General features: G+C 44.8%; 1 protein-coding gene across 1 annotated transcript in view; it reads left to right on the top strand.

Moving 5' to 3' along the window:
* The window catches only part of NPR1 (natriuretic peptide receptor 1), a 790,721-nt gene that overhangs the window by 728,756 nt on the left and 34,225 nt on the right, over positions 1-27,740 (top strand). The window contains exons 18-19 of the mRNA XM_086947572.1: positions 19,597-19,665; positions 22,773-22,947. Of these exons, the coding sequence (XP_086803698.1) occupies positions 19,597-19,665; positions 22,773-22,947 (244 nt within the window). The remainder of the gene's footprint in view (positions 1-19,596; positions 19,666-22,772; positions 22,948-27,740) is intronic.

The raw sequence follows: 27,740 nt of genomic DNA, 5'->3' as shown, positions 1-27,740 counted from the left end.
GGCATATCACTTAATCTCCCCGTGCCTGCTATAAATGAATGTGTCCGTAACGGCGCCAGTGTTGATGAATAAGTGTTGGTGCTGAGCACCAGAAACCTCCGGCTCAAATTAAGCACTGGTACTGTCCGGTACTGAGTATCTGCATTTCTTTAATTTGAAAGGAAAAGTACTTTCACCTCTGAGCACCTTTGCAATACATTTAATGGGGGAGTACCGGCACTTCTCAGGAGCAAATAGGTAATCTTAATAAAGAGTACCACCACTTCTGCAGTTCCTTTCAAAACGCTGCTTCTACGTACAGGTGGCGCAGGATCCAATACCTTGCAAGGTCCAGCACCCCCTCCTCCAGGCTGAGTGCCATGCACATGATAACACTGCACTCCCCCCTTTGACCCACTTAGACGGTATCAATTATTCAATTCTAGTTCATCAACGATCAAAAGCACAACAGATATGCCCTGGATCAGTGCAGTATTTCAGGATAACCACTTATAATGCAAATTCGATCTGTTTAGATTCCTAATTTGTAAATCTATCTAACTGGTTATCTTGATAATTTGACATGGTTCCGGATAATCTGAATATTCAATGGACACAAGTGCACTATAGCAACAGGTCACTGAGCGCAGAACGTGGCGCACGTCACTGCGTCCCTCGGGCTCCCTGGAAAGAGACGAAGGACTCCAGGGCTTCTGGAAGTTTCTGGGTGGCACCTGCAAAGCAATCGGCGGCTCTCCAATACTCCGCGTTCATGTAGGTCAAGGCTGAAAACTGTTCGTAGAATTCATTACCTCCATTTAGCTGTTCAGCTGCAACAAAATTGAAAACAATTACCAGGCAAATAAGGTGACAGATAATGGAAAGTGGAGGCGGGTGTGAGGGAAAACAGGCAGATGGAAACAGGCTGGTCTCTATTGTGGAGGCGGCAAATGTGTGGCTGGGAGAATATAAATAGAAATATGAAAGGCCAGGATTGTGTATGGAAAAATATATCTTTGTCAAAAGAATAAACAGGAGGGTCTGAACCAGTGCTAGGCATTTAGCTTAAACCTCAATTCACGCTGAGAGGGGAGGCTGGGGCGAAATATGCATTTTAACTAGGTTAACTCCTGGAGCTGGAATGTATGGCAGGGAGTCTCCTTTTTGAGAAACCAAGGGATGGGCGCACAGCTAAGCAAGCCTTCTTGCCAGGGTGCCTGATTGTTTAAAAGAAATATAAATGCGCGCACTGGTTAATCTGCAAATGTAAAGGGTGCTTGGAAGCCGTTATTGGCTGTAATGTAGATTTTCCTAGTAAATTATATCAGATAATCTTCATTTTATTAAAGACACGGAGGCGAGTATTATGCTTTCCAATCTTGCTTTATAATGAATAGCAGCCAAGATAACAAAGCAAAACTACAGTTCCCAGAAGGCCAAACGGTTGACCAATGGGAGACAATGAAATCATAACATGAACAGCCAATGAACGCACAGTCTAAGGTATAACGATAGTCCTGACTGCGAACAGCCCTCTTTTCTGTAGCGAGCAGTTAAACAGAACCCAAAACTAGAGGAAAAATTGCAAACACAATACTTGAGGCCAAAGTCCAAGTAAAAAAGTCTTGACTGAAATCCAGGAAGGTCGTCTTGGAAGCAGGAGCGAGAGATGAGCGATCCTCAAAGTCGGGAGAAGCGGTGTATGGCCAAGCCGACTCCTTTGGAGGAAGCAGGGTCCCATCAGGAAGACGCAGGAGGTAAAGCTGGAGCCGCTGTAGGGCAGGGGAAAAACACATATTAAGATGTGTTGTGGCAGGATAATACTCGCTTCTGTGTCTTTAATAAAATTAAGATTTTCTGACATTTACTCAGAAAATCTACATTTTATGGCAAGAGGGGAGGCTCTTATTATGCTTGTTCAAAGCATATTAACAACTACAGAAGCAGCAGAGATTGTAGGTTTGCAATAAAACAAACGAAATACATTTTCATTGGACCAATCAGCCGATCTCAGAATGTCCTCCAACCTGGAGCCTGCCCAAAAAGCTTTAAAGGCCATGGATCCTCTGGCAGAGTGTGCCCCAAACAAAGAAACATCAATGCCAGCCAGGGACATCACCCACCGAACCCAACAGGCCAAAGTGGCAGCAGAAACAGGGTATAAGGTTTACAGAAAGAAATGAGAAGATGGGAATTGGAGGATGTTCTGAGATCAAAAGTTCTTTGTTCATATAACTTAAGACACTGACCTACACATAATTTAGGGTGATCAGGAAAATAAGGGTATAAAAACAGTATTCAAATTTGTTTTTGTACGTCTATTAACATGGAACAATACAACAGAAGGAGTGAACTGATGAGAAGAAACATCCAGAGCCTTGACATCAGAAACACGTTTGATTGAAACCAGGCACAAAAGGATAGTAAGTTTAGCTGAAAGCATTTTGAAAGAAAGAACAGCATTATCAGGCCAGTTAGAAAACAGTTGGAGTACCAAATTCACGTCCCATAACTGAGAGTATTTAGGTAAAGGCGGTTTAGAAAATGTAACACCTCGCAGGAGACGACAAATCAGGGGGTGCTCGCCCACCAGTTTATCACCATTAGGACAGTGGTTGAGAGAAATTGCTGAAGGATACAAGTTACCTGTTCTGTATGACTTACCTGAACTGGCTTCAGAAGCCAAAAATTGACGATGTAATTTAAAGGTGCTGAAAAGAGATCAATACATTTTCCCAAACCCCAGCTTGCCCGTAAACACCATGCTGACTTATAGGCCTTAGTTGTTCGTGGGGCCCAAGCCCTGCTAATGAAGAGAGAAGCCTCTTGCGAAATAAGGAGGTCAGAAAAGTTTCACCCAAGACCTTCCTCGCGGGCAGGACCAAGGAATTGTCCAGAAGCAGAGGATGAGGCTGACCCGAGGGATCCAAGAGAAGATTGTTGGAGAAAGGAAGAAGAACAGGAAAGTCCACTGTCATCTCCAGAAGAGAGGGAAACCAGATCTGGGACTGCCAGAAGGGGACCACTAGAATCAAGGAGGCAAGTTGACGTCTGGTCTGTGCGAGAACTCTGTTGATCATGACAAAAGGGTGGAACGCAGAATTGAGATGAGAAGACCAAATTTGGAGGAAGGCGTCTGTGGCGAGAGCCAAAGGGTCCGTCCGCCAACTGAAGAAACGAGGAAGCTGGTAATTGAGGCAGGAAGCAAAGAGATCGATGTGTAAAGTGCCCCATTTTTGAAAAAGAGATTGAAAAATGGATGGAAGAAGCCTCCATCTGCTGGAATCTCGCAGAGTGCCAGTCCGCTATGGAATTGAGATTGCCTGGGAGATATTCCGCTTTGACCGAGATCCTGTGGAGGAGACAGAATTCCCAGAGGCACTTTGCTAACTCCGCAAGGAGTTTGGACTTGGGGCCACCTAGATGGTTGATGTAACGTACCGCAGAAACATTGTCCATGTGAAGGAGGATAGAGCAACATACCTTGTTCTTTGCGAGGCTTCTGATTGCAAAGGAACCTGCAAGTATCTCTAAACAATTTATGTCCAATTTCGACTCCTCTTTAGACCATGTACCTCAATCAAGATCGTGCCACATCGGGTACCCCAACCTGTCAGGCTTGCATCGGATGCTAATACAAGATCTGGGGCTGAGGCAAAGATGGTCCTGTGGCTCCAGGTATCTAAATGGTCTCCACCATTGAAGTTCTAGGCTTGACTCCTGATCCAAGGAGAGAAGATCGGAATAAGCTAAGCCTAGACACAGGTGACAAATCTTTAGGAGCTGGAGGGCCAAGAGGGCCGGGAAAGATTGTTTGAATAGGGATACAGGGTGGGATGTAATCAATTAATAATTAGTTGTTAATCAATATTAATACATTTGTAATTGTTATTTGTGTAATTATTTTTTTAGGGGCGGGTTGTGGGGTTTATAGGGGTAAAGGGTGGGAAGTAAATTAATTGAAATTAATAATTAGTTGTTAAATAATAATTATTTAATTGACAATTATTTTAACTGTGTGAATACTTTTTTGTAAGTTTAATTTTAGGTGCTGGTTGTGGGGTTTATAGGGGTAAAGTTTATGAAGTTAATTCATTTTAATGAATTAATATTCAGGGCTTAATTGCAATGTCAGTTGGAAAGCCACCGACAGCTGGTCGGAAGCTTTCCGACCGACATTGTAGATTTAAAGTCTGACCACCGTATTATGATTACGGCGGTCAGAGTTTAAACCGGCCGGGAATCTGATGTGGTGCCGACGGGCCCAAGGAGCCCGGCAGCCATTTGGAAAGCCCTCATAATAGCTTAAGGACAGCGTTTAGTCCGTCGGAATTATGATGTCGGTTTCCTACAGCCAATCAATGTCGGCCTTTCCGACATGAATTGGCTGTCGGAAACTGACTTCGGGGGACCATAGCAGGAACCCCTTCCTCCATGGCTATCCCCATTTGCCACACGGTGGAGGGATGTTTCAAAACTTAAATTTTTCAATGGGACCTTATGCTGTAGCTGGTTTTAGCCAGCTGCACAAGTTCCCATTGAAAAATTGATGTTTCCGACCGCACCATGTGCGGTCGCATCCAAATAATGCGGTTGGAACCACCGACCTAAGGTTGGTCGATTCCCACTCTGCAACAGTGTCGATCGGAGGCAACTCCGACCGACATCGTAATGAGGGCCTTAGTTTTTAATTAATAACATTGGTTTAATTGATAATTAATTGATGTTATTTCTGCAAGAATTGAAAAAAAATAGAATGTGGGTGGTGGGTTTTGTAGGGGTATGAGGTGGGTAGTAAATTAATTTAAAGGAATTAATAATGAATTTTTAAATGAATAATAATTATTAAATGGCTGATTAATTGTGTACATTTTCTGTTACATTTTATGAGTGTGCTGTGTGTTTTGTGGGGGTATATTGTAGGAAGTAAATACATATTAATTAATATTTCATTAATGATAATTAGTTTGTAAATATTTATAGTAATAGTGTAAATATTTTGCTTTTTAAACTTGAGTTTTATGTGCAGGTTATGAGTTTTGTGGGTTTACAGGGTGGGAAGTAACTAAATTAAATTGATTTAATAAATATTTTTTGTTAATAAATAATTTCTAAATTAAAATATTTATTTGTGTGAAAATTCTTTTTGTATTTTATGTCTAATGTTTGTAGTTATTTGTGAGATGTATTTAACAATGTAATATGTTTTTATTTTTTTAACTTTTAATATTAAATATATTTGTAGTTTTTATTGTACATATTTATATTTTTATTTGTTTTTTAAATAATTTTATTTTGTTCAAGATATTTTGTTTGTTTTTAATGTTGCACTGACTGGAGTGGGAACAGTAAATTTTACCAATCTCAATCCAACACTTTCCTTACTATTGCATTTACTGGAGGGAGATTTGTTAATTTTTCACGCAGTTTTATTCTTTTTGTGTTGTCAAGTGGGAGTAGTACATTTGTTATATATTTACTGTAATAGTTTGCGTAGTTTTGTATAAATGGTGGGAATAGCATATGTATTAAATTTTATATCTTATAATTTATTTTATATTGTTATGTTTTCATTTATTGAAAATTAAAATATGTATATTTATTAATGTTTTTAATGTGTAAAATATATTTACAAAATTTTAAGTTGTTTACTTTTTAAATGTAATTAGAATGGTTTGTTTTTTAAAGATATTATGTTATTGGTATATATATATATATATATATGAGACCAAGGAATTCCTCCAATGCTATGTAATTATATATCATAGGAGGATGGTGTGTAGATATGAAATCCTGTGAGAAACACAGTAATATTTGCACTTTATTTGAGATATTTAGTACCTCTTGAGCACTAGCACTTTGTCATTTTTCATGTGCAATATCCAGTCGATCTGTTTACAGAATTTATTTATCTGTTGACCAAAGCACTTGCACTTTATGTTTTTAATAAGGTAGAACTGTTTGACAGCATTACCATTAGTATAACTCCCGCATGTTGTAGTAACGTAACTTGATAATTGGAGCCAGGACGATTTCTCATGAGACTAGACTGTGTTAAATTTAATACAGCGACTTTTTCTGGCTATATATATGACTAAGGACAACAATTTTTCTCTCACATAAAAGAAAGGGTTGTGCTCTATTGAAATAGGCACTTGCCTTATTTTAAATGCATAAACATAAGAATTTTTTGTTTGCATAAGGGAGCCAATACGTTTCTGTTGAATGAAATATGCACTTGCACTTTGTAAATTGTGAACGTTATATCTAATAGATAGTGATACATATATGTATATAACTTTTCTATTTTGAGCATTTTTTACGATTATCCCTTTATGAATGCTTTGTTGTGGGAGGTCCGGCAATAAGATATTCACTTTGATATCTATGTTTATGAAAATGTCAAGATGGCCGCTGTGTTTACTCTAACAGTGTTTTACTGTGAGTCCTTTTACTGTTTTAATCACCCTGTGTGTGTGTGAAGAGGAAAGCTCAGACCAACGCAAAAACATCGTGATCAAGGGAGCTTGACTCCCGAAACGCGTTGATGGTACATGCTTAAATAAATAAGCTTTTGAGAAAAACCTGCTCGTGAGTGCCTGGATGCTTTCAGTTTTAAAGACTGTGGAATCTGGAATCTTATCCTGAATATATATATATATATATATATATATATATATATATATATATATATATATATATATATATATACACACGTCATTTTCTCCAACTTATGCAAATCTATTTATGGCTGTCTGGGAGGAGGGTATTCTACAGAGCAGTTACAAGTCGAACATCAAATCTTGGATGAGATATATCGACAATGTATTCGTAATATGGGAAGGAGATCTGCCGAGTCTTGAAGAATTCATCCAAAGCTTGAACCAAAATAATTAAAATCTATCCTTCACATCCACCTATAGCAAAATACAAGAGATCTATCTGGATGTAGAAGTGTTTGTTCAAAAACAAAAGCTCTGTACTAAAATCTACAGGAAACCGACCGCCACGAACAGTATCCTCCATGCAAACAGCGGACATCCACAACATCTGAAGTGGAGCATTCCGTATGGAGAGATGCTCCGCGCCAAGAGGAACTGCTCAGAAGCCAGTGATATTGAGCAAAATCTAGAAGATACCATGTAGGAAGGGGGAGGCTCTAGTTGGCGCAGTGTAGCACTAGCGACAAGCAGGGACTCTCTCTTCCTCGTCAGGGCTGAGGGTTACCTTCCAGACAACCTCTGCTTACCCTCTAGGTAGTGTGGCTTAAGCAGTCTTAGGCTAATCTTTGGGGCACATAGGGTTAAACATTTGCAATATCACACCGTCACAACCAACCCACCACACAATGACACCAAACTGTATTTGTAAAAATATATATCTTTATATAAATTTCAAGCAGGCTTGTAAATACAGTTGTCAAACTTTCAATAGCGGTTCCAGTTTACTTAAGTTCAGGTTGCCACAGTTCTCTTTTAGCAATAAGCAATCTTTTGGGCCTTCTGCCCAGGTTCGACAAGGTTCAGTGTCTCGTAGCGCCTCAATGCGCTCTCTGCATGGGCCTCGAGGGCCAGGAGCTGTGCGAGCCACGGTTTCAGAGGCGGCTCGCGTTGGGAGCAGATAGCGCGGTGCGAGCTCGAGTTGCAGGGCGCTCGCACCGTGAGGATACAACACAGTACCTTTCAAATTCTTGTGGAGCGGGCGGCTTCCAGGGGAGCTGTCCACGTCGCGTTGCTTTTCCGGGGTCGCTGTTCGCTGCGGCTCTCAGCCGTAGGTCACGGGTCATCCGGGGCGGCGGCGCTCTGTGGCGGCAGGGTCCTTTCCTCGTCGTTCGCTCCGACCCTGGAGGCGGCGGCTGTGTGGAGACGGCAAGTGGCAGTACGGTCCCCAAGTGCAGGACGTACCCAGCCAAAGTACCGGTTGCAGCTGTGCGCTCACAGCTGAGCTGTCGGGCAGACTACCGACCAGAGGGGGTTATCACAGGGCAGCTGTCCGTCTTCGCAGGTGGATTGACGGCTCGAAGCGCAGTCAATTCGGGAGCTTGGACCGGACGGGTCCTCCTTCACTTTGCTCTCGGGCTCCCGGTGCAGTTGCGGTCACGGTGCTCGGGCCAGCGGCGGCTGGACCTCACGTTGCTCTCGCTGTTGCTTTGGGCCCCGGTCACGGTGCTTGGGAGGATGTCGATGCCTTGGTTACGGGGAGCGTGGCAGGCTTGCCCAGCGCTCCCAGACCCCTCTGTCAGTACTGCAGCGATAAGCAGCACACCCAGTCGCTTTCTTCAGGATGTAGCGCCCACTGGTCCTGAGGCGCTGGTCAGGGGGCAAGTTCAGCAGCAAGCCCTTGGAGATCTTTCAGCAGAGTTTGGCACAAAGTTTCTCAAAGCAAAAGTCTTCTTGTAGTCTTTCCTTTTTCTCTCCTTCTGCAGCAAGGCACCAGACACAGGCAAGAGTCAGCACTCTTCCTTGTCTTTCCAGGTCCTTCTCGTCGGGTAGAGTTCCTTCTGTAGCCCAAACAGGATCTAATTTACAAGGAGCAGGGCTCCTACTTTTATACTGCATTTCTTTTGTTCTCGCAGGCCAGGGGGGCCTTTGCATAGCCACTTTCAGTCCTTGAGTACTCTGGTGGGTGTACTCCGGCTTCTGCTTTCAGTGTGAGGGGCAGGCGCATCAGACGCCCCACAGGAGGTGGAGCCAGCATTGTGCGGACAGGGGCAGCCAGAGTACCTTGTTGATGGGGCTTCGCCCTTCCTGGGCCAGGTGTCGGCTGAGTCATCAGTCGCTCCCCAGGAGGGTGGAGCCAGCATTGTGGTGGCAGAGCCCAGCAAGATCCAGAGTCAAGAGCCACTCCTACCTCCCACTAAGGTGTAATCTGCGCATTCACCACCTGTCATCCCCCAGTCCTGTCACTCATACGTCCCAGACAGTCAGATACACATACCAGCAGAGGCGGGCTGAAATGGTTAGGCACGCAAATGCTAACTTTCTGAAAGTAGCATTTGCAAACCCAGGATATTAAAATAAACTTTACTAAAAGAAATATTTTATCATCCTGAGTTCAGGCATACTAAACACGACTCTCTACCATGCTCCCTGAGCCTGCTGGGATCATAGGGTGTAATAATTCCAGCAGCTCAGTCTGGCCTATCGGGAGCAGGTAGCCTTCAATAGTGAAATACGAATTTAGTTGTAAGTCACTACTAGGACAGGCCACACACATCAGGGCTTGTCCTACCTTACACCTACAATGCACCCTGCCCACAGGCCTACCATAGGGGTGACTAATATGTAGTCAAGGGAAGGTTCAGGGGCTGGCAAGTGGTTGCACTTGCCCAGCCAGCATGACAGTACGAGACTGCACGCGGGTTCTGCGGTGGCAGTCCCCAGACACATCTTACGGCTGCTTCTGTGGGTAGCGCAACCAGCGCTGCAGGCCCACTAGCAGTATTGGCATCTACAAGCCCTGGCACTCCTAGTGCACTTTACTAGGGACTAACAGTAAATCCAATGAACCAATCATGGATACCAATCACATGTACAATTTACAGTAGGGAGCACTTGCACTGCGGCACGGGTCGGCCGTGGCACAGTGCCCTGAGTATCGGAAAACCAGCAAAACATCGGAGGCACACCAGCAAAAAGTGGAAGGGAAACTCACGCCAAGGTGCCAGGTCTAACATGTGTCCCCTCCAGCTGAAATGTGGGGGGAACTACCCTTCCCCAGGGAGTTCCACATCACTAAGGCGGAAAAATCTGGACAGACCGTCAGCGTTGGCGTGATCTGTGCCAGGGCGGTGTTCCACCGTAAAGTCCATACTCTGTAGAGAAATGGACCACCTCAACAGTTTCGGGTTCCCACCCCTCATTTGCATCAACCATCTGAGGGGCCTGTGGTCCGTCTGAACTCGGAAGTGAGACCCAAACAAGTAGGGTCTTAGCTTCTTCAGCGCCCAGACCACAGCAAATGCTTCACGCTCTATTGCACTCCACCTACTTTCCCGTGGAAGTAACCTCCTACTTAGGAAGGCTACGGGTTGGTCAAAGCCCTCCTCAGTCATCTGTGAAAGAACAGCCCCTACACCATGCTCTGAAGCGTCTGTTTGCACTATGAATTCCTTGGAGAAATCAGGAGCCAGGAGCACGGGCGCCGTGCACATGGCAGTCTTCAGGGTGTCAAAAGCCTTCTGACAGGTGTCAGTCCAAATCACATTCCTGGGCTGCTTCTTCGAAGTCAGCTCTGTCAAGGGGGTCACAATCGTGCCATAGCCCTTGACAAACCTCCTGTAATACCCAGTGAGCCCCAGGAAGGCTCTCACTGCAGTCTGGGTCTTGGGGGGTTCCCAAGCCAGGATGGTCTCGATTTTGGGTTGCAAGGGTGCTACCTTGCCACTCCCCACTTGGTGTCCCAAGTACACCACGGAACCCTGCCCAATCTGGCACTTGCTTGCCTTGATTGTGAGGCCTGCTCTGCGCAGGGCCATCAATACTTCCCAGAGGTGTCGCAGGTGTTCTGGCCAGGTGCCACTGAACACCGCGATGTCATCCAGGAAGGCGGCACTGAACTCATCCAGTCCAGCCAACACCTGGTTGACCAATCTTTGAAAGGTGGCAGGGGCATTCTTCATTCCAAATGGCATCACCCGGAACTGGAAATGCCCATCTGGTGTAGAGAATGCTGACCTCTCCTTTGCCCCATCGGTCAAGGCGATCTGCCAGTACCCAGACGTTAAATCAAACGTGCTGAGGAACCGGGCAGCCCCTAGCCGATCAATGAGCTCATCAGCTCTGGGGATGGGGTGCGCGTCAGTCTTCGTGACTGAATTGAGTCCTCTGTAGTCCACACAGAACCGGAGTTCGGGTGTGGCTCCCGGCGCAGCAGCCTTTGGGACCAAGACCACGGGGCTGGACCAAGGACTGCTGGAAGACTCAACCACCCCAAGGGCAAGCATCTTGGAGACCTCCTCCTTGATGCAGGCCCGGACCCTGTCAGTCACTCTGTAAGCCTTATGCTTCACAGGTAATCTGTCTCCAGTGTCCACATCATGGACGCACCAATCTGTGACACTCGGAACCAGGGAGAACAGATCTGGAAACTGCCCCAGCAACTGGCGGCAGTCTTCCTGTTGTTCAGGGGTCAGGGTGGGTGAGAGGTTAACTCCATCCACTGACCCGTCCTTCTCACAGGCCACTAAGAGGTCAGGAAGAGGCTCGGACTCCTCCTCCATTCCATCATCAGTTGCCAACAACATGCCCACTTCGGACCTTCGTAAGTGGGGCTTGAGGCGGTTGACATGTAGGACCCTCAAAGGGTTCCTGGGCGTCTTCATGTCCACCAAGTATGTCACTGGGCTCTTGCGCTCCACAACCTCAAATGGACCTGTCCACTTATCCTGAAGGGCACAGGGTTCCACTGGGGCCAGGACATACACCTCTTGTCCAGGCTGAAGCTCGACCAGAGTGGCATTCTGGTCGTACCACCGCTTCATCTCCTCCTGGCTTGCTTCCAGATTTGCCTCGGCAAGTTGTCTGAAGCGCCTGGTTTGGTTTCTGAAGGCCAGCATGTAGCTATATACATTCTGGGGAGGTTTCCTGGGAGATTGCTCCCAGCCTTCCTTTACCAAACTCAGTGGTCCTCTCACGGGGTGACCGTACAGCAGTTCAAAGGGGCTGAACCCTAGGGACTTCTGTGGTACCTCGCGATATGCAAAGAGCAGGCATGGTAAGAGGACGTCCCGCTTACGCCTCATCGGACCGTCTAGGCCCATGATCATGCCTTTCAGGGTTCGGTTGAACCTTTCAACCAACCCGTTTCCTTGGGGGTGGTAAGGCGTGGTGAACTTGTACGTTACACCACACTCTTGCCAAAGGGACTTCATATACTTGGATATGAAGTTGGTCCCCCTGTCGCTCACCACCTCTAGAGGGAATCCTACTCGTGAGAAAATTCCCATCAGTGCTCGTCCCACCACGGGGGCCGTCACTGTCCTCAGAGGGATGGCTTCAGGGTACCGGGTGGCATGGTCCACCAAGACCAGGATGAACCTGTTGCCCATGGCTGTCTTGGGGTCCAGAGGCCCAACAATATCAATACCCACTCGCTGGAATGGCGTACCGACCACAGGGAAGGGTTGGAGGGGAGCCTTGTTCCTTCCTCCGTTCTTCCCACTTGCCTGGCAAGTCGGACAGGTTCTACAATGAGCGTCTGAGCTCTTGTGCATTTGGGGCCAGTAAAAGTGGGTGACAAGCCTGTCATAGGTCTTGTCCATCCCCAAATGTCCAGCTAAAGGCACATCGTGAGCCAGACCCAGTAGGAAGGCTCTGAACTTCTGGGGTACCACCAGCACACGGGCTGACCCAGGTTCAGCAGCCTTAGGCTCTGAATACAGGAGGTCGTTCTCCCAGTACACATAATGTGTTTTGGCCTGAACACCATTGGCCTGGTCTGCAGCCTGCTGCCGCATACCCACGAGAGAAGGGCATTCTTTCTGCTCCTTGCAGAATTCCTCCCTGGGGGGTCCTCCTTCTTGCTGCCAATGGGTCAGCTCAGGCAGGTCCCCCAGTTCGGCAATCTGTTCCCCTGTAGGCTCCAGGGCATCCCTCTCAAGGTCTGCCTCCTCCTGGAAAGTGGGAACTTCAGGGGCCGGTTTCCCGCGCCCCCTGCGCCTTCTCCCTAAGGCCGGTTCCTGGGCCTCTCCTTCAGGCCCCAGGACCTCTTGATCACCCCTACTGGCTGCCATTGACCGGGTGGTCACGCACGCCCAGTCAGGCAGACCCACCATCCGCAGGTGAGTCGTCTTCTCCACCTTTTCCCAAGGGGAGTGCTCCAAGTCATTCCCTAGCAAACAGTCAACAGGCATGGTTTTCCTCACACAGACCTGCAGAGTACCAGAGACCCCCCCCACTCGAAGGGAACTTGAGCCATCGGACACTGACTCTCTGAATTATCAGCATTGATAACCCTACAGTAGGCATGGGGTACAACCTGCTCTTGAGACACCAGGTGCTGCCTCACTGCAGTCACACTGGCTCCTGTGTCTCTAAGAGCTTCAGCTTCCTTACCATTGATGATCACCACCTGCCCATATTTCTTAGTGTTAGAGGGCAGGTAGTTTGTAGGGATCATCTCACTGTCTCCTAGTGAGACTAGGGTCATGTGAACGGGATCTCCACCCCCCGGGACCATCACTTCTTCTCCTAAGTGAACACTAGTCACTTGACGGGGCGGAGCACCAGTGGGTGCTGGTTTTCCAAACAGGCGACACTTGGGGTCACTGGATATGTGCCCCGGCTCACCACATTTGAAACAATTGAAGGGCCCCTTTGGAACAGGTTTACCTGTCGGGGCCCCATTCTGCTTTGGGGGTGGGGGAGGCTGAGAACCTTTCTGCTGGTCCCCTTGGGGATTACTTTGGGAGCCTTTTTGGAACCCTTTCTGTTTTCCCTTGTCCCCCCCACTCTTCTGCTGGGGACCCTGCCCACTCTTGGCGGAGTCTCCCACTGGACCCTTGTGGACCCTGGTGCTGAGCCAGCGGTCCGCCTCCTCAGCAAGCTTCCTCGGGTTGGACAGCTTGCTATCGATCAGGTGTTGGCGTAACTCAGGAAAACTGTGATCAGACAAGTGCTCCCATGCAATTAAATCAAAGAGACCTTGAAAATCATTCACTTTGCTACCCTTCACCCAACCATCCAGTGCTCTGCAAAAATAAGTCACATACTCCACATACGTATTCCCAGGCCGCTTAGTACATCCCCTAAACTTCTGTCTATACATTTCAGGAGTAAGCCCGTACCTGTTCATCAAAGCTTCTTTCATGTGGGAATAGGACCTCTGGTTTTCAACGGGCAAATCTAGCAGGGTATCTCGCCCTTCGCTAAGGAACCTTCCCCACAACCCCGCTCCCCAATCCTTGTCAGGGACCCGGTGGGAGGACATGGCTACTTCGTATGCCCTAAACCATTGTCCTATGTCATCCCCCTTAAAGAACTCTTTAACTACATCTTTGGGGATGTGCACTCTTGACTCTACCTGCACTGGCGATGTGCTGCCACCAGAGGGAGGATGATCCAAGTTTCTCTCCTTTAGACTCATCTCCCTCATTTTCAATTCGTAATCCATTTGGTGCTTTCGCTCTTCCAGCGCCATTCTTTTGGTTTTAAGCTCCAGTTGGATTTTTAATTCTGCCAGCTTCCTTTGATGATCCCTCGTTTCCTTCCTGTCCGCCAGCTCCTCTGGCGACAGGCCTTTACCAAAGCTGTGCACGCTGTCTTGCCTTTCGAGATCCACCAGATCCATAGGTGCATTCTGCTCTTCAGTCGCATCTTGCTCCGCGAGGGCATCTTGATCCTCCGGGGCCTTTCTGGACTCTATCCAGGCTTTCAGGGCCTTGTAGAGCTCTGGCTTTTTCTTGCAACCGGCGTGCGGAACCTTGAGTTTCTTGCAGAAAAACTTCAGTTCATTCTTTGAGTATTTGTCCAGCTTTGCGGCGTCCCACTCCACCTCCAACATCTCAGAGGTCGTGGACTCCGCTCCATCCAGACTCTTCGTGCCCGGCATGGTTTCTTCGCTAGGGATCTTTTCTCGGCAAAATTACAACCAAACCTGTGGCCAAGTAACTGGACTGAAATCACTGTGCAATGGTCAGAAGTTAAGGTATAAACACTGCAAATGTAAATTCGAAAATCCTCACCGCTGCGTCCAATGTAGGAAGGGGGAGGCTCTAGTTGGCGCAGTGTAGCACTAGCGACAAGCAGGGACTCTCTCTTCCTCGTCAGGGCTGAGGGTTACCTTCCAGACAACCTCTGCTTACCCTCTAGGTAGTGTGGCTTAAGCAGTCTTAGGCTAATCTTTGGGGCACATAGGGTTAAACATTTGCAATATCACACCGTCACAACCAACCCACCACACAATGACACCAAACTGTATTTGTAAAAATATATATCTTTATATAAATTTCAAGCAGGCTTGTAAATACAGTTGTCAAACTTTCAATAGCGGTTCCAGTTTACTTAAGTTCAGGTTGCCACAGTTCTCTTTTAGCAATAAGCAATCTTTTGGGCCTTCTGCCCAGGTTCGACAAGGTTCAGTGTCTCGTAGCGCCTCAATGCGCTCTCTGCACCCATGCAGAGAGCGCATTGAGGCGCTACGAGATGCAGAGAGCGCATTGAGGCGCTACGAGACACTGAACCTTGTCGAACCTGGGCAGAAGGCCCAAAAGATTGCTTATTGCTAAAAGAGAACTGTGGCAACCTGAACTTAAGTAAACTGGAACCGCTATTGAAAGTTTGACAACTGTATTTACAAGCCTGCTTGAAATTTATATAAAGATATATATTTTTACAAATACAGTTTGGTGTCATTGTGTGGTGGGTTGGTTGTGACGGTGTGATATTGCAAATGTTTAACCCTATGTGCCCCAAAGATTAGCCTAAGACTGCTTAAGCCACACTACCTAGAGGGTAAGCAGAGGTTGTCTGGAAGGTAACCCTCAGCCCTGACGAGGAAGAGAGAGTCCCTGCTTGTCGCTAGTGCTACACTGCGCCAACTAGAGCCTCCCCCTTCCTACATACCAGTACTAGATTTCTGGCAAGAGGCTACCCATTGGATGTTATTGAAGGTGCCAAGAGTAGAGTAATGGAGAAACCAAGATCAAAACTACTAGATAAGCAGGAAGAGTTGCAAAATGATGACACAACCTGGATTATCCTAGATTTCAATGTGGAAAATAAGTGCTTAAGAAACATCATAAAAAAGCACCGGAGCATACTATTGCTTAATGAGTCATTAAGGAAGAATTTACCATCAACTCCAAAAATAACATATAGGAAGACAGCCTCATTGGGTATTTCTCAGAAAAACTCCAAGGAAAAGAGGGGGGAGAGAACCCTGGACCTCAGAAGAGCAGAGTCTAAGTTAATTCTAGCACTGGGAACAGAAAAACCATTTGGCCATAATTTGGATGCTGAATTGCACGTTCATCTATAAGAACTATGAAACCTATCTATAGTGCAAACCTGCTTTGGAGAAATCAAGGAGAAAAATGTAAAGAAAAAAACATCCCGATAATGGTACCCGACAAAGTTACTGGACAAACATATTCAACAGTGTTAGAATTTCCAAACAAGGAATTGAGAAGCAAGAGTCTTAAATTGGCATTGCTGGGAGGTAGGTGGAGAGAAGAGTTGATAAAAGAACAGAGGAGAAGACTAACAGCCAAAAAACTCTCCAATAACTAAGGAGTGTAAAAATCAAGGACTCAATAAGAACAATCGAGGTAATTGAAGAAATGCCCCTAATTAATTCGGTTGAAATCACATTAAATTATCTCCACTTCAAGAGTATCATAAAATTCTGGAGAGAGACGTTCTTGAATTGCGACTTTGCACAATATATTTGCACAATGCACTCGTCACTTTCTTTTCTTGAGTTTGAAAAATATCTCATGAGAATTACAAACTTTTGGAGATAGGCCTTTGGAATTCCAATTTGCACAATGTACTTGCACAGCACAATGCACTTGTCACTTACTCGCTTGATCCTGAGAAAACTATATCTCATGAGATTTTGAAAATGGACTCTTGAAACTTTATTATGTATAATATATTTTGCATCAAGCACATGTCACCTTACTCTCCAGATAAAAATGGAAACTTAGGATTTCCCTGGGGCTATTCATTTAATTTCTGGGGCTTTGATTTTTACCTGCAACTTGTTTTTGTCTGTCTTCCTTGTTAGTATGGATAGAATCTCGATTTTTAAGATAGTATGTACAAGGTACTTTACAGAGACGAAAATTATCTTATATAATCTAGAAACATCCCGAACTCCTTTTCTCATCCTAAACAGACAAAAACTCTTCCAACATTCTAAAAATTCCCCTCCATCTTAAATCCTTCCCCCTCCTCCCCTCCTTTTAACCCTTTCTCTTTCCTTTTAATTATTTTTACAATTTTTTCTGCTCTTGCTTCTCCTTCATCTTACCTTCTTCCCTGATTCAGTAGAATAGAGAAACAGGGTGTTAGAAAATTTTAATTGAGTTTCTAGTATCAATTTGAGTACTTTACTGGTAATGTCGCAGAAAAAATGTTTAAATTTAGGAAACAAATGAATATATGTGAAAATGTGAAAAAGTAAACAGAAAAAATGGCAGCTACAATAAGCCAAAAAATGACCACTCTTGTATGTGGGTTAATGGTCTAGTCTATTTTTTAATGGAAACAAACAAGGGATCTCTGCACTTAGTCACTTTAATAGACTGTTTAGACGGTGGGACTCCATTGTCCAGTTGAAGGCATCTGCCGAAACGCGTCAACCGTCCTTTTTGTTTTGCACTGATGGTGTTAATGGAATAAAAAAAAGTACCTTAAGCAAATTGCTGTGGACTCCCTTTGTGCCGTGGATACTCTGGTGGGGACCTTGCCGAATTGTTTTTGAAGATATATATATACATCATTCAACAAAGTCCGGAAATCTGTGGCTTTGACTGTGCAGTGGTCCTGGATTGGCTCCAGCAGCACACAATATTGTATCACCAAAGCTCCCAGCATTCAGAAATTACCAGGACACTCTGGGATGCTTGAAATATTTATTTGAAAAAATTGGTGTAGAGGCATTTTTGCAAATGTATATATTTTAAGCTTCCTAGAGTGTCCTGGTAATTTCTGAACGCTGAGAGTTTTAGTAATACAGTAAATATATATTCATGGAGTAAAGGCCCGGCCACAGCGATCCTCTGCCTAGGGGCGGGGGAGACGGAAGGAGCGACGTAGCTGCAACATATATATATAAATGTTAAATTTTTATATTACTTCAAAATTTAGATATTATAATGTAAATTAAAATTATTATTTTAATTGTTTTTAAGTAGATATATTTAACTATATATATATTAAGTATTGTATATGGGTGTTTAAGTTTTTCTAATTGAGTTTATTTGTTATAATTGTTAAAATATATATTAAATCTATTTTTTTAAAATAGTTACTATTTCATATATTTAATATGTATTATTTTAAATTTTATAAATTTGAAAAACAATACTTTATACAACGTTATTTATTACAACAATATTCTTTTTCTTGATATTTTTATACTTACCATTATAAGTATAGGATGCCGATATTATTGGCATCAATATTTTGGTCACAATATTTTGGTATGGGGATATTTTAAGGGTTGCTATTTTGTCATTGAACAGTTTCAACCCTACAATTGGATCTAAGGCAAGCATTGTTGCCACCAAAGGCTATAAAGAGCTGAGCTATTGCAGGCAGCCAGTGACATTCCTAGAGATCACACAGTACATTCTGTAGGTTCCCAAGTTTTACCGACTTTCCATCTGCATGCATGTCTGCCTCCTGTCCTCCCACTGTCCACTTTGACCACGAAAGGAGGGAAGACAGTGGTAGGTGCTCTAGTCTTCAAACACCAATTACAAACAACTCCAACCAGATGCAACTAAGCACCCCCTTGTAGTCTATCACCTGATGCAGCGAAGGGACCAACGTGGTGGAGGTGTTTGCCTTCAATATTACTTCTACAGCGGTCGTCTTGGACCGAGTTCTGTAACCATCCAAAACACAATTACTACCACATTTTTTGTGAGATTATTTACTAGGGTACTCGTTTCCACCCAGCGACCAAGAATCTTATGTAGTATTTAAGCAAGACCTTGAGACTCCTTCTGCGTCTTCATGTAGCAAGAAGGAAGACAATAAGAGAAACCCCTTACCATTGACACTTCACTTACCATGACATACCCACTTGAGGTTTCAGGAAGTTTGAGTGCATCTACGGCAGATTAGTCATTGGGCCTCTCAGTTTGATCAAAGTTGGTGTGGTTCATCATTGGCATGACCGGCCTATCATAGCCTAAGTCGGCGAATTCCAGACAAGGATGTAGTAACAATGCATATTCTTTGTCATGAAGAACAGTGATTGGTGCAAATGGTAAGACAAGACTCAAGAAATATTTCTTAGAATGCGAAACTGGAAGTTCCCTTTTTGGTTCCAGGCAAGAAAAACAGGAAGGGTAATGCTCATTCTTGCTCAACCGATGGTCATTTTGCACCTTGGCATAGCCAACTACAGCATGGGTGAGCAGACGTCTCGAGTTAATGTACCTAGTCGTCAAAGGAATTTAATGCTGAATGAGGAAACCAGCAGTATCTCATTTCAGACACTGTTACTACTTGTCTTAATTATATGGGTTTTCAATTATTCCTATATTGTCTTATTTATCATATATCAAGTAATATTCATCCAGGTTATCAGGCTCAATTAAGGTTGTCATTGGTCCTGCGTTGATGTTATGAAATATACTACAAGCACTAATACTCAAACGGTGGTCCTCTTTTCATATATGTGTACTGCCTGTGCCCTTCACCCCTTCATGTACACTGCCCCCAATGCCTTTCTCTTGCCCCCTCCTCATCATACATCCAGCAGTCTGTTCTCCCTCTCATCCTTCTGTTATCGCTTATATAACCCTGTCTGTCTCCTTCACAAATCTGACACCCTCTCTGTTTCTCTCTCAACTACTCCTTCTCTGCCTTCCACCAACCGTTTCTCTGTTCAACTGCCCCTGCTTCTGACCACCCCTCTCCTCTTGCTTGTGTTTTGCAGGTTGTTACCTTGTTAAATGATCTTTACACTTGCTTCGATGCCATCATAGACAACTTTGATGTCTACAAGGTAATGTGCCCTGACAGCATGCGCGTAACTGGGAAACGTGTACCACACACACAGAAAACATCAACACACACATTCAGAGTCCAGTAAACATTGGGAAATAAACATAGACAAATAACACTCAGGGCCTGATTCACAAACTACATCTTGAAGAAAGGAAAGTAGGACTGCAAAATGCAACTAACAAACTTACAGGTGGAGATTTCTAGCCTCTCCTATCTCTCCTGTGGGGAGTTCTCCACAAACGTGTGCCCTAGTCCCAAAACTAAATTGATGTGTGATTCCTCTAATGGTTGATTGGCACTCTGTCAGAGATACCTTCAAAAGACTTGGCAACCATAGAGATGTGTCTATCTTTCACATCGGTGCCTATGTAATGTAGTTCCTATATTCCCAATAGTCTCTGCGGATTGGAATAATATATACTATAGAATTGTCGTAGGACTTAGGTCGACTAGGTCTCTATCGAATACATTAGACTTAATTGTGAGTGCCAGTTAGCTCAGAGGTCACTAGAAACTTTCTCGAATAAACAAGAAGCGATTAGTTTCTGACAACTGCATAAACATAACAACTTTGTTTCCCCAAGAATAAAAACGAATCTTCAGAGTCGTGGAAACAATAGATAAATATTTTACTCAGTCAATCGTGCATGCTTCGTTTCATCAGAGGTGCAGAGAAATAGAGAGACGGGCGATTTCAATAAAAAGGATTTATTGAACAGTCTTCTTTCTCATGCAAAAGAAATTAACTGCTACAATCGTAATACTGTTTTCAAAGTACAATGCATACAGTAAGAAGAGTATTATGAAATAATACCGTAAAAGCATGGTATGGTTTCTAAGCCATAAAATACATACATAAATAACAAAGACTAAAAATACTCAACTGGTGCTTCTAAAATACGCCTACCCCAATGTACCTAACTTAAGTCTAGTACGAGGGAAGAAGGAAGTATGGTGTAGCATAGGTTTAGTTTCTTTGCCAAGAATCTATCCAAGATTTCTCTTAGGGTCTAAACAGCTCCATACCTTCGTTCTAGAATGAAGGAGGTCTGGTATCTCTGTCTCGGGACTCGATTTCCCAAAATCCCGCAAGGGGAGCTTGGAAACACTGGAGCTGGATTCTCAGCGAGAGAAAAGACAGCCTCTCTGTCAGTGCGTCAGCTGGAGGGTCGACGTCCTTCGGCACTTGCTGTAGCGATCTACGTCCGGCAAGTAGATAGTCGAACTGCCCCAAACCACTGTGTGTTTGTTAGGGCAAGTGTAGGCATATTTATACCTTGAATGTGCCTGGTATGGCGTAATAACGTCATCCAAGAACCCCAAGGGAATGGTTGTTTTTTGAAAACGCCATGATTTCTAGGACAAATCAATATTCAAGAAAGGGGATGTCCCTGACTGTTGAAGCCGAGTTTTCCAAGAAATCGTTGTGGCTTTTTGGAACTAGTGGAAGTATCCATGCCTGTATTTGGACTGCATGGGCTATGTCTAAATATGGTTATGATTTCTATACCTATATAAGGGCATGACTCGGGAAAATTACACTAGGGTCCTAAAACGCTATACAACACCTAAGGCCAGTAGACCTGGATTTTACACAGAACTCCAAAGATATCCTTGCAAGGAATATGTTCCTGTCTTTAAAAGTTTCTTTCAGAAAGAGGGCTGATTAGCTGGTCTTAGGAATTCTGACTACATTTCTCCAGAAAATTGTCTATTGTGGGGCAAGGGATTTATTTTCGTTTGACGGACTACAGACTTTGAACCAGAAAGACGACTCGCCATACCCTCTACAAATGTTCAGAATGTGCTGGGTGATCAGAGGTCCTTATTTAGGTTATTATAACATGAGATGCTGTAGTCCTTTATTGGTATTCCCACACCAGGAAATATTGACCCTGTATGAATTTGTATCTCTCGGATTTGGACACAGTGTTTATGCACCAATTCCAACACCTTATTCCCCATTCCAGCCCTGTTTTCACCTGGACATTTCATTGGTTTTAAGGAGGGGACATTTCTGGGTAAAAATAAACACAAGTCATGATTTTCCTGTGGAGTTAGTAATCCCAGAGTCTGCTAATAACTTATTTTACCATCCAGATCAGAAATTACTGGCAACCTGAATGAAGGTATTTTTCGCCTGCAACAGCAGTTTCAAGGCTGAGGAGACATGCCATTGCTATTTGAAGTCGACTGTGCCTTTTGTGTCGGACCCAGACTGAGATCATATGGGTTGAGCTGTAAAGGCAAAAAATCAAGCTAAAGATTACTTCAACCACAGCATCCATCACCTAAATTTTTCTCTATGAGCCAGTCCACCCATTGTGGTTTCTTAGATCATTCTGCCCACAGTTGATACTCAATAAAGCCAAAACACGTCCAGGGCTGCCTTTCTTCCGATTAGGGTCACCTCGCCCAGCAGCTTAGGCTGGACTGTTCAAGATGGAGCATGGAAAAAATAATTTTTCATTGGTTGGCTAGCTCTGCAGTGGCAGAGTGATACAAAAATTGATTGATAAATGCGGCCCAGAGTCATTGTCAGTGTTAAGGGTTAATTCAAGCATTCCACCTATCTCCTAATTTTCTCATCATGGGAATCAACTTCCACTATTTTTATTTGAAACCCTTTTAGGGTGCTTCACTAGCTTTTAATGTATGCGCACATCACAATACAAAGCTTACACGGCCTAGTAGAGATGTGTAGTCACGTGAGCACACACACATCTGTAGAATCACTTTCGTGACTTCACACTCATGGACAGGTGATGGTCCTGATGGCATGCACATATCACAATGGACATATATAGTTACAAATTCGAGGACACTTCACAAAGGATGCTCAAACATGCAATTATGAGTACACTTCATAATGGACAGAGACTCATGAAGCACACACACCTGATTAGCCACATACACCAATATACTTTTGATGACATAAGACACAAGTATGAGCACACTGCAAAATGGACGCACATGTAACAGCACAAAGACAGCATGGGTCGCATCAGTCCCTGCTGTACCTCCATCACAATGGGGTTTGGGTGATCTTTGTCAGTCCTTCTCATTCCATATGGGTTATCTTTGTATTGTGATCTCTTATCCCAGGTGGAGACAATCGGAGATGCCTACATGGTGGTATCCGGTTTGCCAGTGCGCAACGGGAAGCTGCACTCCAGGGAGATCGCACGGATGTCCCTGGCTTTGCTGGAGGCTGTAAAAACCTTCAAGATCCGACATCGACCGGACCAGCAGCTGAAGCTTCGCATTGGCATACACAGCGGTGAGTAACGCCAACCCAACCAAGGCACAGCAGTGAGCAACACTAACTCAATGATGAGACAGTGGTGAGCAGTGCTAGCCCCCTGCCATGACACAGCAGTGAGCAACACTTACTGAACCATGATGCAGCAGTGAGCAACACTAACCCAACCATGGCACAGCTGTGAGCACCACTAACCCAATAATGAGACAGTGGTGAGCAGTGATAACCACCTGCCATGACACAGCAGTGAACAATTCTAACCAACCATTCCAAAGCACTAAGCAACACTAAACCTGCTATGATACAGAAGTGAGCAACTCAAAACCTCTTCCATAACACAGGGTGAGCAACACTAACTCAACCATGACACAGTAGTGAGATAGGATAACACCTAGCCATAACCCAGTGGCAAGCAAGTCTAACCCAACCATGACCCAGTGACAAAATAATGCTAACCTTCTCCGTGGCACAGCAGTGGGCAACACTAAACCTATCATGATACAGAGTCCAGAAATGCTAGTTCTCCAGTATTGGATCTTTCATAGATTCACATGCTTGAATCATCCCTGTCGTCGTAGTGGGAGTCCCACGGCTACCATGCAATGAAGAGTCACTGCAATAGCCTATCCACTTTCTTTTGTAAAAAAGAACCAAACGTAAGCAACAGCCAATCAGGCGACGACACCCTCTAGAACAATCCCAAGAGAGGCATTACCAACAACTAGCGATAATTATCGCTATGTTGGCTTAGCGGCAATATTTTTATCGCCGAGGTGCGGCGATTTTTATCGCTTAGGAACCTTGCTATTATCAAGGTTTATCTCCTAAGCGATAAAAATCGGCCGAAATGCATGAATATCGCTGAAAAGTCAGCGATATTCATGCATTACCGAGCTAATGCTCTTAGCCATGTTATCCACCTAACATTGGATAACATGGCTAAGAACTGCTCAGGGGCAGGTGTTAGCTTTTGGAGATATTCGCGCTTAGCCCGAATATCTCCAAAAGTTGGTAATAGGAGATAGCGATGTTAGCGACTGTTTCCAGTCGCTAACATCTTGGCACGCCCACTTTGCATGTCATTAGTGATAAATTTCACTGACATGCAAAGCGGGGCCCAAGATGGTCGCTATCTCCTACTAGCTGTCGCTAACTGGTGTTAGCGACAGCTAGGTAATATGGAGATAATTTTATCTCCGCTTTCTTGGCTTTTAATTCAGAAAAGGGGGTGGTGATGAACAGAGTGTCTGAATTAAGCAGACCACTCTTACCCAGTCCAAAGATCAGGGCTTGATCCATCACCGTTTTTTAGCTCACTGCACCATCCCAGCTCAGAACCTGGCTACATGCAAATTAGTCTGTTCCTGTCCCAGTGCATGATGGGAACAGGGCAAACCAAACTACCAAGCCAATTCTTATACTGGGAAGGAAACAAGCTTCCGGGGACCGGTTTCTGGCATTTCAGCCGTCGTCGGCCCGGCTTGCTTGAATCCTGATGGTGCAATGAGCAAGGGACTCACATCTGAGTATACCCTTCCACGCTTATGGTGGACAAAATGATTCAGAAAAGGGGGTGGTGATGAACAGAGTGTCTGAATTAAGCAGACCACTCGTACCCAGTCCAAAGATCAGGGCTTGATCCATCACCGTTTTTTAGCTCACTGCACCATCCCAGCTCAGAACCTGGCTACATGCAAATTAGTCTGTTCCTGTCCCAGTGCATGATGGGAACAGGGCAAACCAAACTACCAAGCCAATTATTATACTGGGAAGGAAACAAGCTTCCGGGGACCGGTTTCCGGCATTTCAGCCGTCGTCGGCCCGGCTTGCTTGAATCCTGATGGTGCAATGAGCAAGGGACTCACATCTGAGTATACCCTTCCACGCTTATGGTGGACAAAATGATTCAGAAAAGGGGGAGGTGATGAACAGAGTGTCTGAATTAAGCAGACCACTCTTGCCCAGTCCAAAGATCAGGGCTTGATCCATCACCGTTTTTTAGCTCACTGCACCATCCCAGCTCAGAACCTGGCTACATGCAAATTAGTCTGTTCCTGTCCCAGTGCATGATGGGAACAGGGCAAACCAAACTACCAAGCCAATTCTTATACTGGGAAGGAAACAAGCTTCCGGGGACCGGTTTCTGGCATTTCAGCCGTCGTCGGCCCGGCTTGCTTGAATTTTAAAGCCAAAAAAGCGGAGATAAACCCCCTTGATAATATGCCCCTAGGTTCCTCAGATTTTCTACCGCATGTCATGTGAAAGGGAGTCTCCCTGAGCTCTGCTCAGTTTTCTCTTGTTATCCAGTTTTCTAACTAGTATGTCGGAATCTTCAGAGAAAGGGCTCTACAGGTCGTGTGGATCATGCAGTAAAAAGAGACTGCATGCTGAGGATCCACATAAGAGCTGCATCTACTGCCTTTACCCTCGACATAAGGTAAAAGACTGCAAAATCTGTAGAACCTTCTCTACAAAAACCCTCAAACAGAGAGGGTAGATTATTGATTTGGCTACAGAAACAAAAATCTAAATCTGACATTGCCTCTGAGGATGAGGAGAGCTCTACCTCACAGGATTCTAAGGAAACACCCAAAAGAGCGAAGGACCTCTTGAATCTCCTGAAGTTTCCAAGAAAAAGCCTTCAAAAAGATTTCGTCAAGAAGATGCAGGCACCTCACAAAAAAGGAAAGCTTCCATTTCCTACTGAGGAAGCAAGCCATGAAAAGGAAAAATATTCTTCTATTCACTCTATGAAAATTTCTGTGTCTAAAAAGCTTGTCTCACTGATGGCGTTCACTTCTGGATCACCGTCGATGCAAAAATGATCTTCTAGATAAATTTCTCCTTCCATGTCGTCGAAAAAATCTACATCGTCAACGACCTAGACAACGGTCCCGCCGACGATACTTCCAGTGACGACGATTGTTATACCACCACCGACGACCTCATCGTCGACGGCAACTCTGACGACGACTACAACATTTTTGCCGGCGTCCTCTTCCCAGAAGGTGGTTCCACCGCCGACCTCGTCTACTGTCTTGTCCTCATCGACGACACAGACTCCGCTATCATCGACGTAGCTGACGCTTTATCCCACGCCTGGTCGTAAGCTTCCATCCAGCTTACGCCTATGTACCCATCGACGACGTTCTCATCGACAACACCGTCTGCAAGGCAATTTTTGCAAAATCCAGCATTAGTATCACCTTTACTACCTTCAACTTTTTTAGAGGAATCTGATGACGATGGGATGTTTGGACCAGCTGATAGTCCTTCTCAATTACATTCAGGAGGAAGATGATGACGAATATGACGGATACCACCAACAACAATGTTACCCTCCTCATGCAACGATTTAGTATATGGAACCAGTTAATTAACCTATGGTCCACCATCCTGTTACTTTGGTACAAAACCTTCAGGATGTGTTACATGACTATCGACACGCTTTCCTTCAGCGGCTGTTCCTCCAACTCCACAGCCACCACCACCTGCTGCTTCTCCACCACGTACCTTTATCTGCGCCCTACCCTACGGGAGATACTGTTGTGCCGCAACATCAGGATACTTCCGATGAAGGACAAATTAAAGACAATCAACTTCAAAAAGATGGGCAAGGAGGAGATGAATAGGAAGACTACGTCATATCAACACCTGCGTCTCTTTCTCTGCAAACTGTAGCCTCCACAAGAGGATATCGTTGGCTTTCACACCTTCATAGAAAGAGCAGCGTCACTTTTCCAACTATCTTTAACAGTCAAACAATCAGACAGTTTTTTCTACGATTTGAAAGATCTATCTAGGAAATCTGTTAGATCTATACCCATTGTAGATCACAAATGGAAAGAAGGTATAAAAGTAATGAGGACACCTGCCACAGTTATGCCTGTCTTACGTCAAAAAGTATAAGGCTTCGGATGATGCTCGACATCCTAAGCCTGACTCTGTTATATATCGCAGGCCACTCAGCGGAGATCGAGGAACCCTCTAGCGACCATTACTGCTCCACCTGACAGAGAAGGGAGGTGCTTAGATAACATCGGAAAAAGATTCACAACCACATCAGGTGCGACTGTTCGTGCTGCCAACGCTCTTGCGATTTTGCCAGGTACGATAAGCAGATGTGGTCGGGCGTTGCTCATTTCTTAGATCTCCTACCAGAGGATAAAAGTACCTGCTTGAGGGGAAAAGATCTGCATTCAAAATCATTGATACTTCTAAGGATATTGCTTCCTTACCCTTTTGTCAACTTGCTGGAGCTGCTGTCCTCAGATGCCAGGGTTTGCTGAAAGCAACTATGTTCCGCCCTGAGGTGCAAAGCAAAATAATGGACATGCCTTTAGACGGTGAAACACTCTTTGGCAAACATATTGATGACGCTTTGTAAACCATCCAAACAGACACGGACACAGCTAAGGCCCTGGAAACGCTCCAATATAGAAAGACCCCTTTTTGTGGAGCACATGGCAGAGGAAGTTATTCTTTTCGAGGTGGTTACCAAAGATACCAGCCTCAAACTTAATCCTCTTACTGACCTTCCTACCAACAATAGCAACAATACAGTGCGCAACCACAGGCTGCCTACTCCAGACAACCTAGGCGAAAGCAACAAGTTCAGCCCAGGGATTCGGGCCGGAAGCAGTGCTGACACTTCGCCGCCTGCCGCTTGTCACCCTTTTCTTTTTCACTGAAGAAAACCCCCCTTTCGTATTACCTACATCAATGGCAGAAAATAACATCAGACAAATGGGTCCTGGATATAATCAAGTATGGCCATACCCAAGAGTATACCACAATGCCACCTCATCATT

This window comes from Lissotriton vulgaris, chromosome 12 (genome assembly GCF_964263255.1).
Source record: "Lissotriton vulgaris chromosome 12, aLisVul1.2, whole genome shotgun sequence".
In the NCBI taxonomy this organism is placed as follows: Eukaryota; Metazoa; Chordata; class Amphibia; order Caudata; family Salamandridae; genus Lissotriton; species Lissotriton vulgaris.
This window is presented reverse-complemented; position numbering and strand designations above follow the sequence as displayed.